Source organism: Sprattus sprattus (assembly GCF_963457725.1).
Source record: "Sprattus sprattus genome assembly, chromosome: 12".
Taxonomy (NCBI): domain Eukaryota; kingdom Metazoa; phylum Chordata; class Actinopteri; order Clupeiformes; family Clupeidae; genus Sprattus; species Sprattus sprattus.
In genome coordinates this window covers 7546968-7564503 of record NC_137910.1, presented here as the reverse complement: position 1 = coordinate 7564503, position 17536 = coordinate 7546968, and the positions used below count along the sequence as shown (strand labels likewise).

The 17536-nt window shown below is 41.4% G+C and overlaps 1 protein-coding gene across 2 annotated transcripts in view; it reads right to left on the bottom strand.

Moving 5' to 3' along the window:
- The window catches only part of LOC308373388 (CUB and sushi domain-containing protein 1), a gene marked incomplete at both ends in the record, with an annotated part of 288794 nt that overhangs the window by 26534 nt on the left and 244724 nt on the right, over positions 1-17536 (bottom strand). For both annotated transcript variants that reach the window (XM_080848876.1, XM_080848877.1), the window contains 13 exons: positions 608-721; positions 1053-1133; positions 1773-1918; positions 2408-2585; positions 3350-3538; positions 4814-5023; positions 6686-6802; positions 6929-6998; positions 7175-7293; positions 10490-10594; positions 14576-14672; positions 15022-15146; positions 15864-16067. In XM_080848876.1, coding sequence (XP_080705002.1) covers positions 608-721; positions 1053-1133; positions 1773-1918; positions 2408-2585; positions 3350-3538; positions 4814-5023; positions 6686-6802; positions 6929-6998; positions 7175-7293; positions 10490-10594; positions 14576-14672; positions 15022-15146; positions 15864-16067 — 1755 coding nt within the window. The remainder of the gene's footprint in view (positions 1-607; positions 722-1052; positions 1134-1772; positions 1919-2407; positions 2586-3349; positions 3539-4813; positions 5024-6685; positions 6803-6928; positions 6999-7174; positions 7294-10489; positions 10595-14575; positions 14673-15021; positions 15147-15863; positions 16068-17536) is intronic.

Below are 17536 nucleotides of genomic sequence, written 5' to 3'. Positions count from 1 at the left end.
CACAAAAGGGAACAGTTAAACAACAAAACAAAGGCATTTTAACTGAGCGAGAGAGCGAGAGAGTGTGCAGAGAGAGAAGAGTGAACTAGGCAGGCGGACGTGAGTGCTAGGCTAACTGAGCAGTCCGTTCCATCAACTCGGATAACAACGGAGTCTCCAGTGCGGGAAGCTTCAGACCATTTCGAAACAGTGGGTCAGCTTAAAATGCAACCAACAACTACTCGAGCCTCAGCACTGATTTTGGAACTTTGAGTGGGGGAAAAAACAGCAAAGAATGTGCCTTTCCTAAAGCAGTGCACAGTACCACGCTTGGTTTTGTGTTCTTTTGTGTTAGGTAGTTCCACAGATAAGTGAAACCTGAGAACTTCTCTTTGTTTTTGCAGTCAGTGAGACATGAGCATCAAGTCCCCTTTCGACTTTCCTCCCCTCAAGCTTTGACTTTCCCTTTATTCTATTTGTCTTCAGCAATCAATTCACAGGAGATTTAACTGAGCCCAATGCTCGTTTTTTTTTCTCTCCCTCCTCCGTTCTGTCTTATCTTTTCCTGTGCCTCCCAGCCACATGTCCACACCCAATATACCGCTACAAAACTCTGATTTCAGCTCACCTTCACATGTGGGTTGAGGCCCTTCGAACTGAAGGTGAGAATTAAGTTTACAGCACAGCTCATCACTGCCTACCAGTGTGAATCCCGAGAGACACTGGTATTTCACTATATCACCTGCAAGACAGGAAGGAAATATTAAACACAGTGTTAAAATCCAGGCTAAATGATTATCACCGATCTTGTTATATGATATAATTATTCTTAACCTTTTCTTGTGGTTGATACTCTAAATTGTATGTTTTTGATGATGACATCGCTTTGGATAAAGACATCTTTGAAAACTAAACGAACACTAATAAAATGACACCTTAATTGAATAATCTCCCGCCCAGAAGGAAGCTGCCTCTGAAACAGATTGGGGGCTGATCTGGAGTGGACCAGCCCCCCGGTCTGCTTTAAAGTCTGCTCCGCTCTGAGCTCACGCTGCATGACAGAAGACACATACCTATTTCGTAATCTTCATCTTCATAAAACATTTCAGCATGCTCAACGGTGGGAGGCGAAGGGCATTTCTTGAGACGGTACGCTAAGGGAAACAGTAAAAAAATAATATGCAAAACATTCATCACAAATGAATGGAGCTAAGAGCACTTTAAAATAGCACCCATTACATTTCATACTGTATATAATATCTATACACATATAAGCATATGCATTCATATATGTGCATTGTTTTGTTTTTATATGTGTGGCATACATTAATGACAAAAGCTTCATAATTAGATCTAAAATTAGTCTATATTGCCCCCTTTTGATTGATTACACCATGAGGTTCTCCTCGAATGCAATTGTTAAATGCAAGTCTTTCCATTTTTTAAATCAAATCATATTCTTGTAAAAGACAGAAGAGCCAGGGCACAAAACTCACTGAAACTATTCATGAGCATGTTTAATGGGAAAATATTGCATAGCTTTTCATCCTATTCATATGGTTGAAACTGCCCCATAAGTGTAAAAAAAGTTATTTCTATCAACCAAAAATAACCTTATTAGCCACTTGCAACCCATGAAATAACAGTGTCATGGTGTGCTTCTTAACAGAGCACATGTTCTAAACACAAGATAGATTTCACATTTCAAATGTAGTTTTCAAGTGTGTTGAAGCATGCATTGCATTTTTGGGGGGGAGCGACTCCTTTTCTTTCATTTGGAAAAAGAAACTAACCATGAAAATTGAGGACGAAGAGCCCACTCGTGGAGAAGTCGCTGTGAAACTTGATAAGAACCTGATTGAAAGAGCTGTAGGCTGATTCCAGGGCCGTATTGCCGCTGAAAATCCCCAACTGTGGGGAGCTCTGATCCGGGCCGTCCCTGGAAGAGACACAGCACCAGACATTGAAAATGCATTACAACGTGGAACTCACAGAACGCATTAAACAAAGCAATAATGGCCAACATTTCAGTGTAGTTTGGGGAAAAATTGATTTACTTTCAAATCCATACCAAGATTTTTTGCTGACTTTCATACAAAACCATTATAATATAGAGTGTTGAATGAAAACAGCTAAAATGATGACTTTGACTACTCGACTCGTTTAATGGATTTTGGAGATTAATAAGGTATATTACTCTGAGAGAGGGAAGACTATGTGTATTTTCCCATTGCTACCCATATTTTTCATCCACTTAAGAACAGGGTAGTCCATACAATGGAAATAGCTTATTTTGTACTGACATCACACAGTGCCCTCTCCATTTTAGATGGCGAGTTGCTACAACCAGGGGCTATTCCTCATGGCTTCAAATGATTAGAGATATTGCATCACGGCGCTCACACTGTACAAAAGCAAGGTTGCATACCATACAGCGATGTAATCTGTGACGGGCTCAGTCTCGAGCTGAGAGAAGTTGATGTAGATGCCGTGGCCGTGTGGCACAGTTATAAACCAGGTGCAGTCTTGTGAGTCCGGATACTGATTTGGAAACCCAGGGGAGAATATTGTGCCGTTGATAGCAGTTACATTGTAGCCACATGGAGCTGAAAACAGGAGAAAGAGAGACAGAGAGAGAGAGAGAGAAACAGGGGGAGAGAAAATGTGTCTTTGAATGACAACTGTTGTTTGTGTTAATTTATTATATTTATTTATTTATTTGCCACCATGGGTGAGTAATTGGTACAACTTTTGATCCCTACATCCACTGCTCTGCAGGTAAATAAAAACAATAAAGTTTAGGTTACAGAATCTGCCATAGGTCCCTTCCACAACAGCATCCATAAAGCACCAGCAAATGTTAATTTATTAAGCTGCTGTAGCCGACAAGTCCGAGGCAAATCCTACCAGCGGAAAGTTCCGGCTGAGTGGTAAAGGGCTCCAAAGATAATGTGAGGTGCTATTGATCGATTCAAGGCTCTGATTTTTTTTCACACAACAGTGCTTACACTGATGATCAAGGTGGCAATTCAGAACAGGTCCCAGTAGCACATCTCCACTAGTTTTCTTTTAAAGAGTGTGAATTAAAAGACCAGTCTCTGAAAAACAACAGGCTACAAACGACAAAGCCCTTTGGAATAAAGACAGTTGTGAAAACACCTTTTAAGATCGGCCTAACTCAACTGGTATACCTGCAAAGGAATTGGTTTTTTTAAAAAAAGCACAAATGGAGTGCAACAAAGACCTCTATTTGCTGTTGAAATGGATTTTGAAATAGATGTATTGTTAATTTGAAATATGGACTCACGAAGGATGACAAAAGGTTTAAGAGAGGTACCAAACTTCTATGTTATGTTCCATGATCACCTACCCTCACAGCGTGGGAAAGGATGATTCCATTTTCTGTTGATCCCATGTTGACATGTGAGCACAGGGTGGCCAACCAAAAGGTACCCAGGGAAACACTCAAACGTGATCGACTGACCCGCATTGTAGTCATGACTGATGATATAGCCGTTGGTGAACTTGGGTGGGTCTTGACAGTTTTGCAGTTCATATGCTGAAAATAAAGGATTAAAGATTTTAAATACATTCACACAATGGCAAAGGCAGCCCCGGACAAATAACATAAATCCTTATGACGACTGCCTCGCGACCTTATCAGATCATTTTAGAGTGGGGAGCGCTTGAGAGGCCCATATCTTTACATGTTGCATTAACTTTGAAGGTAAGTCATCTTTTATTCATCGGGTGGGACACACAATGGGCAAGCAGACTAGTCAGCTCTGGCAGAGTAAAACTGCTGGCAAGAAGAAAAAGAGAACTTATGAAGCATTGGGGGACTGCTGGAACTCGCCAGTTCGTATGACGTAGTTTCTCAGCAGCAATCTCAAAGCTTCCTTTCAAGAATGTTTATTTCTTCTCAGATCACATCATTATGACAGGTTTCGTGTTGAGTTGCTGTGTGACTTGGTTTAAGTTATATTTTCATCACCACCGAGGAACGTGTCTGGCACGCCTGACCACCACTTGACTGATTGAATAAAGCAGTGTGTGCAGAGCCACTGATGAAGACTCATCACATTCACTGAAGCAAACTATGGCCATGAGTAAAGTTGTTATTTTTCTCACTTCTCTTACGGAAATGAGGAGTGGAAAAAAACAAAACAACAATGAATGAATGAGAGAAGAAGCAAAAGAAGACGGAATGTGAATGACTACAGAATCAATGCAATCATAACACGAGTCAAGGTTGTGCCAAGGGTTCTTACAATACTGAAGCGAAACTAGAAAGGGAAAGAAAAAATGGCATATATGAGTAACTCGACCTAAAGGGAGGATGTGGAAACAAGCCTCAGTAAATGACAAAGGGCTCATATGTCCAGCATTATATTCAGATGTAATTAGACCGCATTCATTATACTGGACTAATCTCCAAATTATATTTGACAGGCAAACTGAGATAAGCCGTATTTAACAATCGCCAGGTTTGGGGTCAATTTTCTGGGTAAGCTTCGACCTGGGTAAAGCCAGATATAATGAATTTTTTTCCCACTTATTATTGACTGTGGTGTCTCAATAGAACACAACCAGGTGCAGTCAGGACACTATAATCCAAGGCTGTGATTCCGGAAAGGTTTATTAGGCTACAATCATCATGAAATGACTCATTTTCAACACCCTCCTGTTTCTGTTACAATGGTCATAGAACAACAGTGCCTCAGGAAAACATAACCCTTTTTTATTGTTAGGAAAAAAAACCTTGGGAAATAATAAATGTCAAAAATATGCAAAAGTTATCAAGCAAATATATAATAAAAAGACAACGCCTCACCTTTGTATGCTAATTTAAAGCCTTGTTGATTTTGTGAGTGGTCAGTGTAGAAATGAATGACAATCTCGTGTGTTGTGCTCAGGAGGTCCAGTGGCAACTGAGTCCCACTAAACTGACCAATCATAGAGCTGCTGTGCTGAGGCCCATTGCGCACCTCTAAAAAATCGTGATTGACCTCAGTGGTGAAGTTCAGAAACTGGATTAGAGCCCCTGTAAAGACATACACAAACAGGAAATTGAATTTCAATACAAATCTGTCTTTGGTTAGATGTCTGTTTTTTCCCCCCAATTTTTTTTTCACACATGAGTTATGATGCTGTGTTTTGAAACCATTTTTGGTCCACTGATCACATAGTGTATTTACGTATTAGTTTTTAAAGACATCTTTCTGTAATCTTCTTTTGACTGAGTAAAAGGAAAAGGAAAATACCAGGTTTGTTGTATCACAATTTGCTAACAGCTCACTGATCTCGAAATTAACATCAAACATCAAACACATCTTTATGTTTCTGTCATTATATCCAAGAGTGGGATGATTTCTCAGACATATCCTGAGCGTAGAGAAGATATAAAAGTGCATTCTGTGGGCAGATTTGGGAGGTCTCTCCAGATACAACATCCATTTAATGAATTTGCAGTAGGGCATTTCTTCCACCGTGGTGCTAAGGACAGCACTCACAGGAATTATTATTAACTGTCAGGCCAAGGTGTGCTATCTGAAAACGCTTTAATCGAGCCCTTCTGCCTGCCCCGAGAATTATCGTCAGGAGCAGGGCCCTGTATTGTTTGTCTTGTGCTATGGGGGGGGGGGGGGTTAGGGAAGCACAGTCTGGTTAAAAGCGAATGGTAATGGAGTTTGTGATACACAATACAAACATGATCTCTTCTCCTTGTGCATAAGCTCGTTAATAAGGCAGAAAATTGCTTTTGGATTTCTCTACGAGTTTGCTGTTGTTGTTGTTGTTGAAGTGTGGGAGTGTGTTTCTGCACCAAACCAAGTGTGAATGACTTCTGAATCATCACATACAATCACCTTGTTGTTCTGTATCCTTTTGAACTGCTATGAGACAAAAAGAAATTGGCTGCAACCAGTAACATTTCTAAATTAGCTGAACAATTTGACTTGAGTTCTGTACTCTGAACAGTTTTACCCTAAAGTAGGGCATTGTAATTTACAGGAAACTTGTTGATATGAAAAGGGATGGAAGTCCTTTAGTTGAAGTTTGCCTGATTAATGGAACTCGCAGTGAACCTCCTTGCCTTACAGTTATTTTGCTGATGCACTTCACATTGTGAGGGGAGAGTGGTCTGAATATAGGGGGAATTGTATCACCTTTGGCCAAGTTTTGTTGATGATCATATTCATTGCACGTGACATTATGCAATACACACATTCAACTATGATTCTTTCACCACCAGAAAGCCTAAGACCATGGGGAAAATATAAATACTTAAATTACAATGACTCATCACATTCATTAATTGCCATAGGTTCCCATACATACCCACCATGTAGGCTACGATTATTATTCAATGCAAACAAAGTCCACCAAACCTTTGGGACACAGGCAGGTTTGTGCTTGTGTGCCAGATGATCGCACTACAGTGGCACGCGTAGGTGAACACTCAGACATGAACAACTTGACAGTGGCAGTATTAAAAGTCAAATCTCCTCTGGAAAAATACAGTTCAACATGAAAGGTGGTTACACAACTCACTAAAAAGCTCCTTAAAATGGCTGAAAGGAACTCTGATGGAACAGGGAGACCTGTCTTGACCCCGCCAGGGCCACGGATGTGAGTCTTGTGGGGGTTGCTAACTGATCTCGGCTGAGATTTTGAAACGGCTCGCTGTACAAGGTGACAACCTTACCATATCCGACTGGCAGTAATATCCTCCAAGTGCAGTCTAGATTGCCTGGGTAGTTTCCAGGAAATCCAGGGCTTAAAATCACATTGGCCATATCATAGAGGGTGCCACCACATTTAGCTGAGGAAAACAAAATAGCACTATTATAAAAACTCACCATGTGCACAGAAGGGAAAAGATATAAGTATTTCAACAATTTGCATTCATGCTGAATAACACCAAATACCGGGTTCCCCTGATTCTTACCGATGCACAATGGAGGAGGGTAATTCCATCTTCTAACAGTCCCTGGCATGCAGGAGATATGCGAATGGCCCTGCACAAGAGAAAAATCCACACCGTCATACAATACACCACACCGAATAAAGAGAGATTTCAAGAAACAGATAGGGAGGCCAGCTGTATCCAGATCCTTTTTGCTGGTCTCTGAAAAAAAATTCTTCTCCTTCTTCTTCAAAGCGCCTGCCAACGTTAGCCTCCACAGACACCTACCTGAAGCACATATCCTGGTTCACAGCCGAATGACACCACCTCATTCACCATGTAGCGATCTCCTGTTTTGATGCCATTGGCTGGTATCACAGGCTCGGGGCAGGAGGTGAGAGCCACAGCTGGAAGATTAGAAGAGTGAGATACAGGATATTTTAATATAGAGTCTCTGGTTTGTGTCATATATGACCACTGTTGTTCCATATTTACATTAATAATCATGCAATATACTGTTAATATAGGATACCAAATAGGCCATAACAGCCATCTTAACCATGAGAAAGAGGAATAATCCTTATGGACCAAGTCTACTACGAATGCCCATGGAACAACAGACCCATACTTATTCTCTGTGACTGTCGACAGGGAATGCAGACAGTTTTAAAAATGTGGATTTTCGAGAGAAAGTAAGTCCGACACACACCGTAGTAAAACACAAGCTCGGCTTGAGTATGTTGCCAAGACAACCGCTTTAGTGCAGCGAGTAAGAGAGGATGCCGTGTGCTTCCTCCACGTCTAAACATGTCGCGCCGCAGGTGGCACCATCCCTTTGTGTTCAGCCTTAAACAGTCATAGCTTCCCCTCTCACTGTGAGTCAGGCGTTCACTGTGCTTGGGACATTAGCATGCAGCGCTAGTCTCCTCCTAATTGCAATGCTGTAAGTTTGCACTACAAGAAAGGAAGATCCCAATTTGCCTTGCTCTCTGCATAGAGTGAGTTGACTGGAAGCGATTAATCCTGATTTGCATAATCCTCCTTAAAATGCATTTTGATGCTCTTTTACCTGGGCATTTTTATTGTGTTCGGCAATCAACGTTCCAGACTGTACCGCTAGAATGGCTCTGAATTAACACAGTGCACTCCATACTGTACCACAAGAATGGCTCTGAATTAACACAGTGCACTCTACACTGTACCACGTGAATGGTACTGAATGAATACAGTGCACTCCACACTGCTAAAGTCATTAAGAGTGTCCACTGATCTGATGTGCTGTCTTTTACGCAACATGTCAAAACCTCTTTTCTTCCCCCTCCATCTCATTACCCATTATTAATTCATAGTAATCATTACACCCCCCTCCCCCTTTACCACAATGCCACGTTGCTGACACACACACATTCTGCATAGAGAGGCCATTCTGTTTGTCGCTCTGGGGATTAATCGATAAAGTGCTACATGTCCCCAGCCTCTCCGCAGATGAATGATATACTTGGAGGGAAAAATAAACTGACATTTTCCTCTCAAAAATCACTGCCAGCTCATCAAAGGACAGGAGCTTAACCTTTATGAGAGGAGTGAGCAACAAGCACGGCACATGATGCGATGCCTGGCCTGATTCCTGATTGTGCTTGATTATCTATCCACTTCACTCACCTGTCCAGGCAGGTCTGTAACAGCCCTGTCTGTTATCATAATACAGCATAAAGAACAAGCACTATGAGAATGGTCGGATAGTCAAATGTGAACGTGCATGTAATATTTATCTTACAAAACAAATATTAGCTCACTGGGTGTGATGTAACACTTCTTAACAATTCAGAGTGTTTCCACTGAATAGTCATCAGGCTTGGAACAACATACTGTACGCTAGCAGTGTTGAATACACAAGCACTTAGCCATCCTCAGGAAGTTCTCTGATGGTTATCCAGCTGGGGCGCCATATACTTTCTTAAGATGGCACTGTCACCTGTGTGTGTCAGCGGTGGAAATCGCATCTTTCCCCCCAGAGATCGCAATAAGATCAGCGCAGGTCTTCCAAAGGCCCCCGGTAATGTGGTGAAAAGTGTGTAACTGTACTGGTAAAGATCTCCACTTTCTCTTCAAGCCGGGGCCCACATTACTCCCACGTAACACATGGCCCTGCTCTTTAAGTGGACTGCCGGGGAGAAATGGCTAAATTGGGCTGTCTCGCAAGTGAAGAGCAGGAGACAAATTGGAGATGTTAGGAGTGAATTAGGTGAAATGGTATAGATCAGGACAGGCCCCACAAGCTTCAGGATACTCTTTCTTTTGTTGGGAAAGACCCCGATAACAGCAGTGGTCACGGAGACATAGGGTCCTTGATGTTATCAGAGTCGAGGGTGAAGGCAGAATCCTCTCCCAGAACACAAAGGATTGGCGAGTGACTCACGTTTGGGAATAATGAGAAAAGCAACTATCAAGGTTTTAGAACACTAGTTTGGAATGAGGTATAACCAGTTTCTAGCAAATGAAAATGAATTTGATTTAAATAATTCAATGAACTTAAGAACATATCATTTGCTGATCAAGAGCTGAATTTAGCAAAGATTGTATTTCACAGTTGAACTGCACGAGGGCCATCCAGGGAGAAATCCAAATGTTTTCCCAATAAAATGTAAAGCTTTGCAGTCTTTTTTATGAACACTTGATTTTGGTGTACCTTTGTTATTGTTGAGTCATTATCATTCTGTAATATCTATATCATATACAGTACATGTTATGGCAATGTAAATGTCAGTGATTATTTTGTTTGAAGTTAAAAATTTTGATGACTGCAGCAATAGCGCTCAGAATTTTAGATGATAGAACTTCTTATATCTCATGCTACTAAGCTGTCATAAAAGCATATTTGAGACCTGCAAATTATAGATTATAGAGACATGTCACTGTTACCTCACTGGACTCTGACTGTCATAATGACTTATTATATATCTTTATATACAGTATATATTCTATATTTCATATTAATATATAGCTTCCATGATTTATGCATGCTGTATATATATTTTAGGGGACATTTACATTTTACCGTAAGTCTGAGACTGTAAGATATAATGTAACTCTACTAACAATATCAGTGGCCATATCTAAAGAAGGTGATTTTATGAATCATTTAAAGGACAACTGCTAACGATCATTTCACCCGCTCATAGGGAAAAAAGAGAGAACCCACTGCAAAATGGAACAATGTAGCATATTCACTACTACACAAAAGGAAACTACTCCAAGGCACCAGTAATCTGATTTCCATGTGGCCAAGAGTCTCAAGGCCGGTTCAAAGAAAACAATACAGCAATACAACAGAACACAATGCAATGTAATACAACTGCAGCAAGTACTTGGCACTCAGACGCAGCACTGTGAAAACTGAAAGGACATGGAGTAATGTGCATTCATGGAAATGATAAAACATACTGTAACCTCTCTCCTTTTTATAAATCTTTTTTTTATAACTCAGCAATGTGTTAGGCATGTATGAGACATTTAACCGGGTAGACAGATTTTAACCTTCAAGGAAGAAGGTTTTTTTTTACGAATAATAAAAAAGCAAAATGTGTCAAGCTCCATACTCACTCTTGTACTCCAGGTGGAATCCTGCAGCGACAACACTGATGTCGGTGTGAAAGTGAAGATAGAGCTGGTTGGATGTGCTGTTTAACAAGGCCGGAGCGGTGGTGCCTGCAACACATCCAAGCAAATGGCTAGAGCAACAAGGTTGTTGACATTCACACAGGTTGTCGTTTGGGTTAGGATGTGTACGGGGTACATGTGTACAGGGTGTACAGAGTTGTGAAATTAGTAGATTTGTATTGGGGCCTTGGCGAACATGTGTTGCGAAACTGGAGATGAAAAGCTCTTATGCAAACAGAATGAATGTGTCCTTGTATGAAAGGGTCTCCATTATGGAGAGTGAACAGCAGAAGAGGATGAAAGTAGTTTTGAAATTTGACAGCCGCCAGTCATTTAAGTTTTGTCAATGGGCCCCACTAAGAGCAAGGCTCCCAGAGAGAAGCTTCGAGTGCATTGAGTCATATTCTCTTTGAAATGGCGACAGTTGTGAAAGAAAAAATAAAGTTTACAGATGACTGTCAGAAACATTCAGACACTCAATAGGTAGGTCTACCACAGTCACATTCAGTCTGTATACAGCCTTTGTTCTACGTATTCAAAGAAAATAAAAACCTATTAATCTTTGAATACTTTGAATAATAATGAACTACAGTCATGGACAGAAGTTTAAGGCCACTCTTAAGAAAAAGTATAGTTTTCTTTTAAATGCAGCTTTTGAATTCAAAATTGATTGCATGGAATTGCGTCATCCTTACGGCAGTCTATTGTACTCACATATCAATTGACCATCAGGCAGTAAACACGTTATCACGCCACATTTTGCCTTTTCTTATCCAACAAAAAGAGGTAAAAAAACATCACTCATGGAAGTCCATGACTTTTGTCCACGACAGAGCAGAGAAAATAGAGCACACTATCTTCCCGCAGACATAATACCAGTAAATTACATCAGGTCGAAACATTTCGCTCCTGTTCTGTTGATGTGCTCTTCTCTCTGGAAAACAGTATCACCTACACAGTGCAGCATGGCTGACGACCTCCACACGTTCATTTAATAATCAGTGATGAGACGTACAGGTACAAAATTATTCTGTTAGTCATGTTACACATGCCATATTACCTGATATGAAATACTGCAACAGTATCACTCCTAATGTTTTAATCTCAAGCATTGCATGGCGGGGAAGGAAAGTGGCTGGCATGTATTAGTACAAGTGCATTATGCTGATGATGGCGGCCTGTAAAGTGCTCCTTTACGGTTGAATGACTTGACTAATCATTTTTGGATGGAGTTTGACAGCTCTGTAGCGCTCATCTACTGTCCAGCAATTCAGCGGTCCATCACTTCTATTAGCCGGATAGGCATCTCCAGCATTTCTAACGCTTGTCAAAACGAGCCTCAGATGGGCATAAAATGGACTTTGCCAGATTGAATATGGCCCGAAAATAGGAGCGATGCAGTTTCTCTGCATGGGCAGGAATTCATTGCTGAGTGGTCAAGCACGTGTTGGTCCATGGAAATAAACATCATGAATATACATCATGCCATGTAGCGGGTGGGTTCTGGTGTGACAGCTCACATGGTGACGGTCACGAGAAAAGTATTTAATAACATGCAAATTGTAATTGAATTAATATTCAGTAAACTGTAATTAATCCTGTACGATAGCATGATATGAAAAGAAAAGGCAGGGATGGAGCACAAAACACATCTGACAGTTGAATTAAGGGAATTACACTAATGGATTTGTGACCAAAGGATGAATGAAATGAGAGACTGTGATGGGTGAGGGTATGGTGGCCCACCACGAAGGCTAGAAGAAGGATAGCTCTGCATCTAAATTAGTTTTCACAGACAATGCAGCACTCCAGATCTTTCTCAGTGTGTCTCACCGAAGCTCACAAAAATGTAGCTTGGGTAATTTGGCATTGTGAAAAAAAAAAACATTAGCTGAAATTACCATTTTGCTCTCCTCGGGGTAAGGTGCAGACTAGATCATAAAAATCAGGTACACATCGCTATCTCGATGAGTCGTTTCAGTGTTTAATGTGTGCTTTGAGGACTTTTGGCTCGGAGAGGTGAACAGTGATATATTCAACCGGGGTTCATGTCACCGAAAATTTGCCTTAAACCACACATCTCCCGAGCCGTGTGACCTTTAGTCAGCAGGCTGCCATGGCACTGCGGCGGAGTTCATTATGAGCTTGTTGAAAGCATTGCTCGAGGCCTGGCCACAGTAGCACTCCGTCGGGAAACACAAAAAAGGTTAAACCCCCTCTCTCCGAGGAGGATCCCTCGCTCGGAACCCCCCGCTGTGAGATTATTTTGTACTTCAGTTTAGCAGTCCTGGAGGTTTTTTTTTCTATCTTTGACGACAAAACTATCTGTTGGCAGCATCAGTGTGTATCTGAATGACATTCAAAGAATGTGCTACTTTCTCAAAAGTCAGTCTTGAAAAAGATGTCTAAAGTTGGCAAACAAGAAAAATGACGCCATCAGTTTGAACATGTCATTGTCAATACAGGCAGGGATATAAAATGGCTATACATTACAGACCAACCACAAAACTATTAAAGACCATCACAGTTTGTGAATAGTGACAAAAACAACTATTCAAAGAAATCTCACTCTTTTTTTGAATATGACTATTTCAGGTGTCTTACTAAGGGGAGATACCTGAGGCGATGCCAGCCTGGAATCGCGTGCAGTGTATACTTTGCCACTCATATAACACATTCATAACACAAGTACTTTGGCCCTCGGATGAATAAAAATAAACTTTTACAGCTTGCAAGTTAAAAAAAAAAAAAATTGGCTTTTTGTCAACACAGCAGGAAAGAAGCCAAAGGCTGCTGGGCTCAGCTGCAGTGGTTTGGCGGCACTCCAGCCTGTGCTACCTGATAAGAACTATAACACCTCCACTGTTTCTTCACTGCTTAGATAGCCCTTAACAGCACAATCTCACCACGTATACGCAATGCGTATATGAGCATTTCTGAATGCATACAAATGTAACAACAGGGACACTGATATGGGATCAGTTTCTAAGGCACTTTAGGGAACTTGTCTACTGATACCAGGACGTTCGAGAAAAGGAATCTGTATAAAGTTGGGGTATTTGACTGAAGGCGGTATTGCACCAGTGACACTGCCTGTTACAGTGATGATATTAAATTATTTTTGTAATTAAAAAGCATATACAGCTGTTTAGTCTTGGGAACCATCTTACAGTAATTAATTTGGATGGAATGGAATAAAGTTGGCTGCCAACTACATCCCAAAAGGTCTCAAGCATTGACAGCCAAACAAAAAAGGGACATTTCAGCTACTGGTTAAAGTTACAGTGTGTATGTTTTTGTCTCCGAAAGGCATATCTTAATGTAACTGACACATAGTCCCAAAGGATTACGCTAACCAGAAACATTCAGCAGCATGGGCAGAATTACAGTGTGTTTTCACTTTATCCAACTAGAAGTTCAAAAAAATAAACTGAGGCGAGGCAAATCAGGGACTGGGCCTCCAAGTAAAACCCAGAAAAAAACAGGTAATGGACTGGATGGAGCAGGGAGAGGGAGAGGAGAGTTGAGGATGGGAGGGGAAGGGAAGGTTTATTTTCAAATCTCAGGCAAACACTCGCCTGATTGGCAGTGCTTACATGGTGTAGCTTAAAGCACAGGCTAAGAAAAGACTGGATCCAAACCAATATTTGAAACTCTGGGCCCTAATTTCATTGATTGGCAATGAGCAAAGTCCGTCGCGCATGAACTAAAGCTATCGTGTGGTGTATTGAAGCATTGCACTGACCCACCCATGTTTGCACTTGGGATCTTGCTCATGGAATTAAAATAGCAAAATTATTTAGGAAAATTTAGTTTTAGTTCATGCACAGCGGACTTTGCTTGTTGCTCGTTGCTTTGCTTGTTGCCAGTTGCCAATCAATGAAATCAGGACCAATGACTTAGCTGTTGATAAAAATGCTATATTTTCCTGAAGGGAACTTTCTAATTACACGGCAGTGATTTTCTGTTAGCAGAGGTACCAAATTTGTTTTAATTTGATGTGCAGTGTTTGTCAGAAAAATGTCCCACCTGAAAAGCTGCCCAATTTTGGAGACATCATGTCGCCGCCATCATAGATTTCAAGGGAATCCCAGTTGTGCTCGAGGGCGAAGCTAATGACTTGAATCTAAAATCAAAATTAGAACGCATCAGGACATGTTGCACACACAAAAATTTCCAAATTCTACTTCCAAATTAACTTCCGCCGCAAGCAATTAGTTTCACTGATATGTCCAAATGTTTCTCTCCATTCACAGATAAACATGATCACAAATTGTGATGCACGATTCTTTATCTGGCATTGAACAATCTAAAATTAGCACACACAATTTCCCTTTTCAGCTTCTAGTTCAAATGTGCTATAGTCTGTCATCTGCATCAGTGCGGTTTATTGCATTTGATGATTTCACAACCAACCATAATTATTTTTTTTTTCTCTCTGTTCTTCTTTTGTCTTTTTTTTTCTTTAAACTTGCCTGGATTCCAGCTCCTTCGGTGACGACAATCTTCCATACACAGTTCAGGCTGTTCCCATAGGGCTCTGGAAACCCAGGAGAGAGGATAGTGCCTCTTCTCTCTGTCAGGTTCCTGCTGCATGGGACTTGGGAGAGCAGAGCAGGGTGTGGGTGAGGAAGGGGAGGGGAGAGAGAGAGGGGGGGAGAGATTGGAGTCACGCTGTGCTTGGCACACACAAATCCCTTTTTTCTGCTCTTATTAAAGACAAGCAGTGGCTGATGGAGGTGTGTTGGTGTGGAGGTCTGGTTTCAGCCATAAAAAAGGGACAGCAGCAGTGTGTGTGTGTGTGTGTGTGTGTGTGTGTGTGTGTGTGTGTGTGTGTGTGTGTGTGTGTGTGTGTGTGTGTGTGTGTGTGTGTGTGTGTGTGTGTCTGTTTTTTGTGGTGACCAGGGATAAGATGGGAGGAAAGTGCTGAATCACTCTTGGGTGACCTGCAGGAACCCAATAAACCAGTTTCCCACCATCCCCATCTGTTTCTCATGAAACTGCTAATAGAACACGTTAGCATGCTACTCTGTCTTCTGAGGATGGGCACAGAAACCACACCTAAGGTCAAATCTCACAAATAGAAAATCTTATTTACAACATGGCGACAGCTACACAATCATTTCACTGTCAGATTAACCCAGAAGACCATTATCACATCAACTTCACCAACTAATATAAAAACGGTACTTGTAGTATTTGCAATTGCAATTTGATAGCCAACTATTAAATAGAAATATGAGGGCTACCTATACAGGTTGGTATGGTGCATATGAGAGTTACCTATACAGATTGGTATGGTGTATATGAGAGTTACCTATACAGGTTGGTATGGTGTCATTCCACTGTGCGAGTGCATTGGGGACAGCATGGCACTTGATAGCTTTGGAGCCTTGGAGAAGGTATCCTGGACTGCATTCGAAACGGACAATGGACCCAGCCGAAAACTCAGACCCAATCCTCCTGCCATATCTGGGCTCAGGGACGGAGCTGCACTGGGTGTCACTGGTCCGAGGCACAGCTGCAGAGGGTAGAGTCAGGCAGATAAGACAGTGTTACTTTCCATCGACAGGTTAAATGAACAGTCAAAAACTTCAGCTGCTCATTTAAGACGTATCTTAGAGGCAGTGGCTGTCAGATGAAATGTGAAATTTGGGTCTATTTGACAAAACTGCTCGCCATATAACCTGATTTATAACTGAACAGTTGTTGTCAGACCAGTATGGATAAACTAACATAATTTATTTAAGTTACAATATAACAAGTATTATTATTATTGTTATTATTATTATGGGAAGCAGTAGTACTAAAAATAAAAATAGTAGCAGCAGCAGTTGTACCATTTCAAAGTAGTCCTGCATGAATATGGCACAACTGCATAACATTTCCAGCCACAAGGATCTGGAGCATCTTTTTGGGCTTACAAAATCCTGACTGGCTTCCGTGTTCCTCGGAAATTGTTTTGTTCTCTATCTCTACGCCTTTCACTATGCTTGTGGCCTGCCTTGAGCTGATGTTTCCAGATGTGCAGAGAGGTGGGGGAGCTCTCCGCATCATCACTTAGATGCCTCCATGTGCCAAATGAACTGTCCTAACTGTCAAAGACCATTTCTCATGCACCCACCACCCTCTACCACGGCCCAACAAAATGCATCCCCACATTCAGCACTGTATACCGTGAAAGTGCAGAGAGAGAGATAAAAAGCGACACAGTGAGCATGCTAGGGCTGCTGCTGCACCCGGGCTGAAATTTCCCCATGAAAGATTTCTAATAGATCATCCATTTTTATAAGGCAGCTGACACAGAGAGTTTTAAAAGCACATGTAATTCGCACAGTTCATTTATTGCATCTTTAAAGACGAGGAGAGGGGGAAAAAAGAGGAAGGGGGAGGAAAAAAAAGCCTTGATGTGTCTTGAGGTGGGGGCCTCTAACTGGGGCCAGTGAAAGTTATTTAAATGGCGCAGAAATGAAATCAAAATGCCTTGTCGGCAAAGAGGCTTCCAGCAGACCCAGGGGATGGTTGTGTTGCGGGGGGCAGGGGGTGGGAGGGGAGTTAGTGGTTTAGCCTCTAAAAGCATCTAAAAGCACTGAATGCCATCTCATCTCATGAAGAGGACAGGTCCCCCGTGCCCTCAATCAATTCATTTGGCACTTGTGGCATTACATCACATGGTGTAAAAAAATCATTAATTCTTTATTGATACTACAGTGTTCACATAATCTACCATTAACCAGTCATACTGAAAGGCAGCCTCAGAGAAGTTTGCAAAGCATGTAGATTAGCATGCTAGGGTCCAAACTCCCAAAAGGCATTGGCGATAATACCACCCCCTAAGCAAAGGAAGATCACCCAGTTAATTATAATGCTGATAGCTAGTCCAAGGGGAGGCGGATAAGGATAGCTTACTTCTTCAGCTGAAATGACATTCTCTTAATTGTAAAACAATGGAAACCACCATGTTGACTCTCTGGATGATGGTCTGTAATT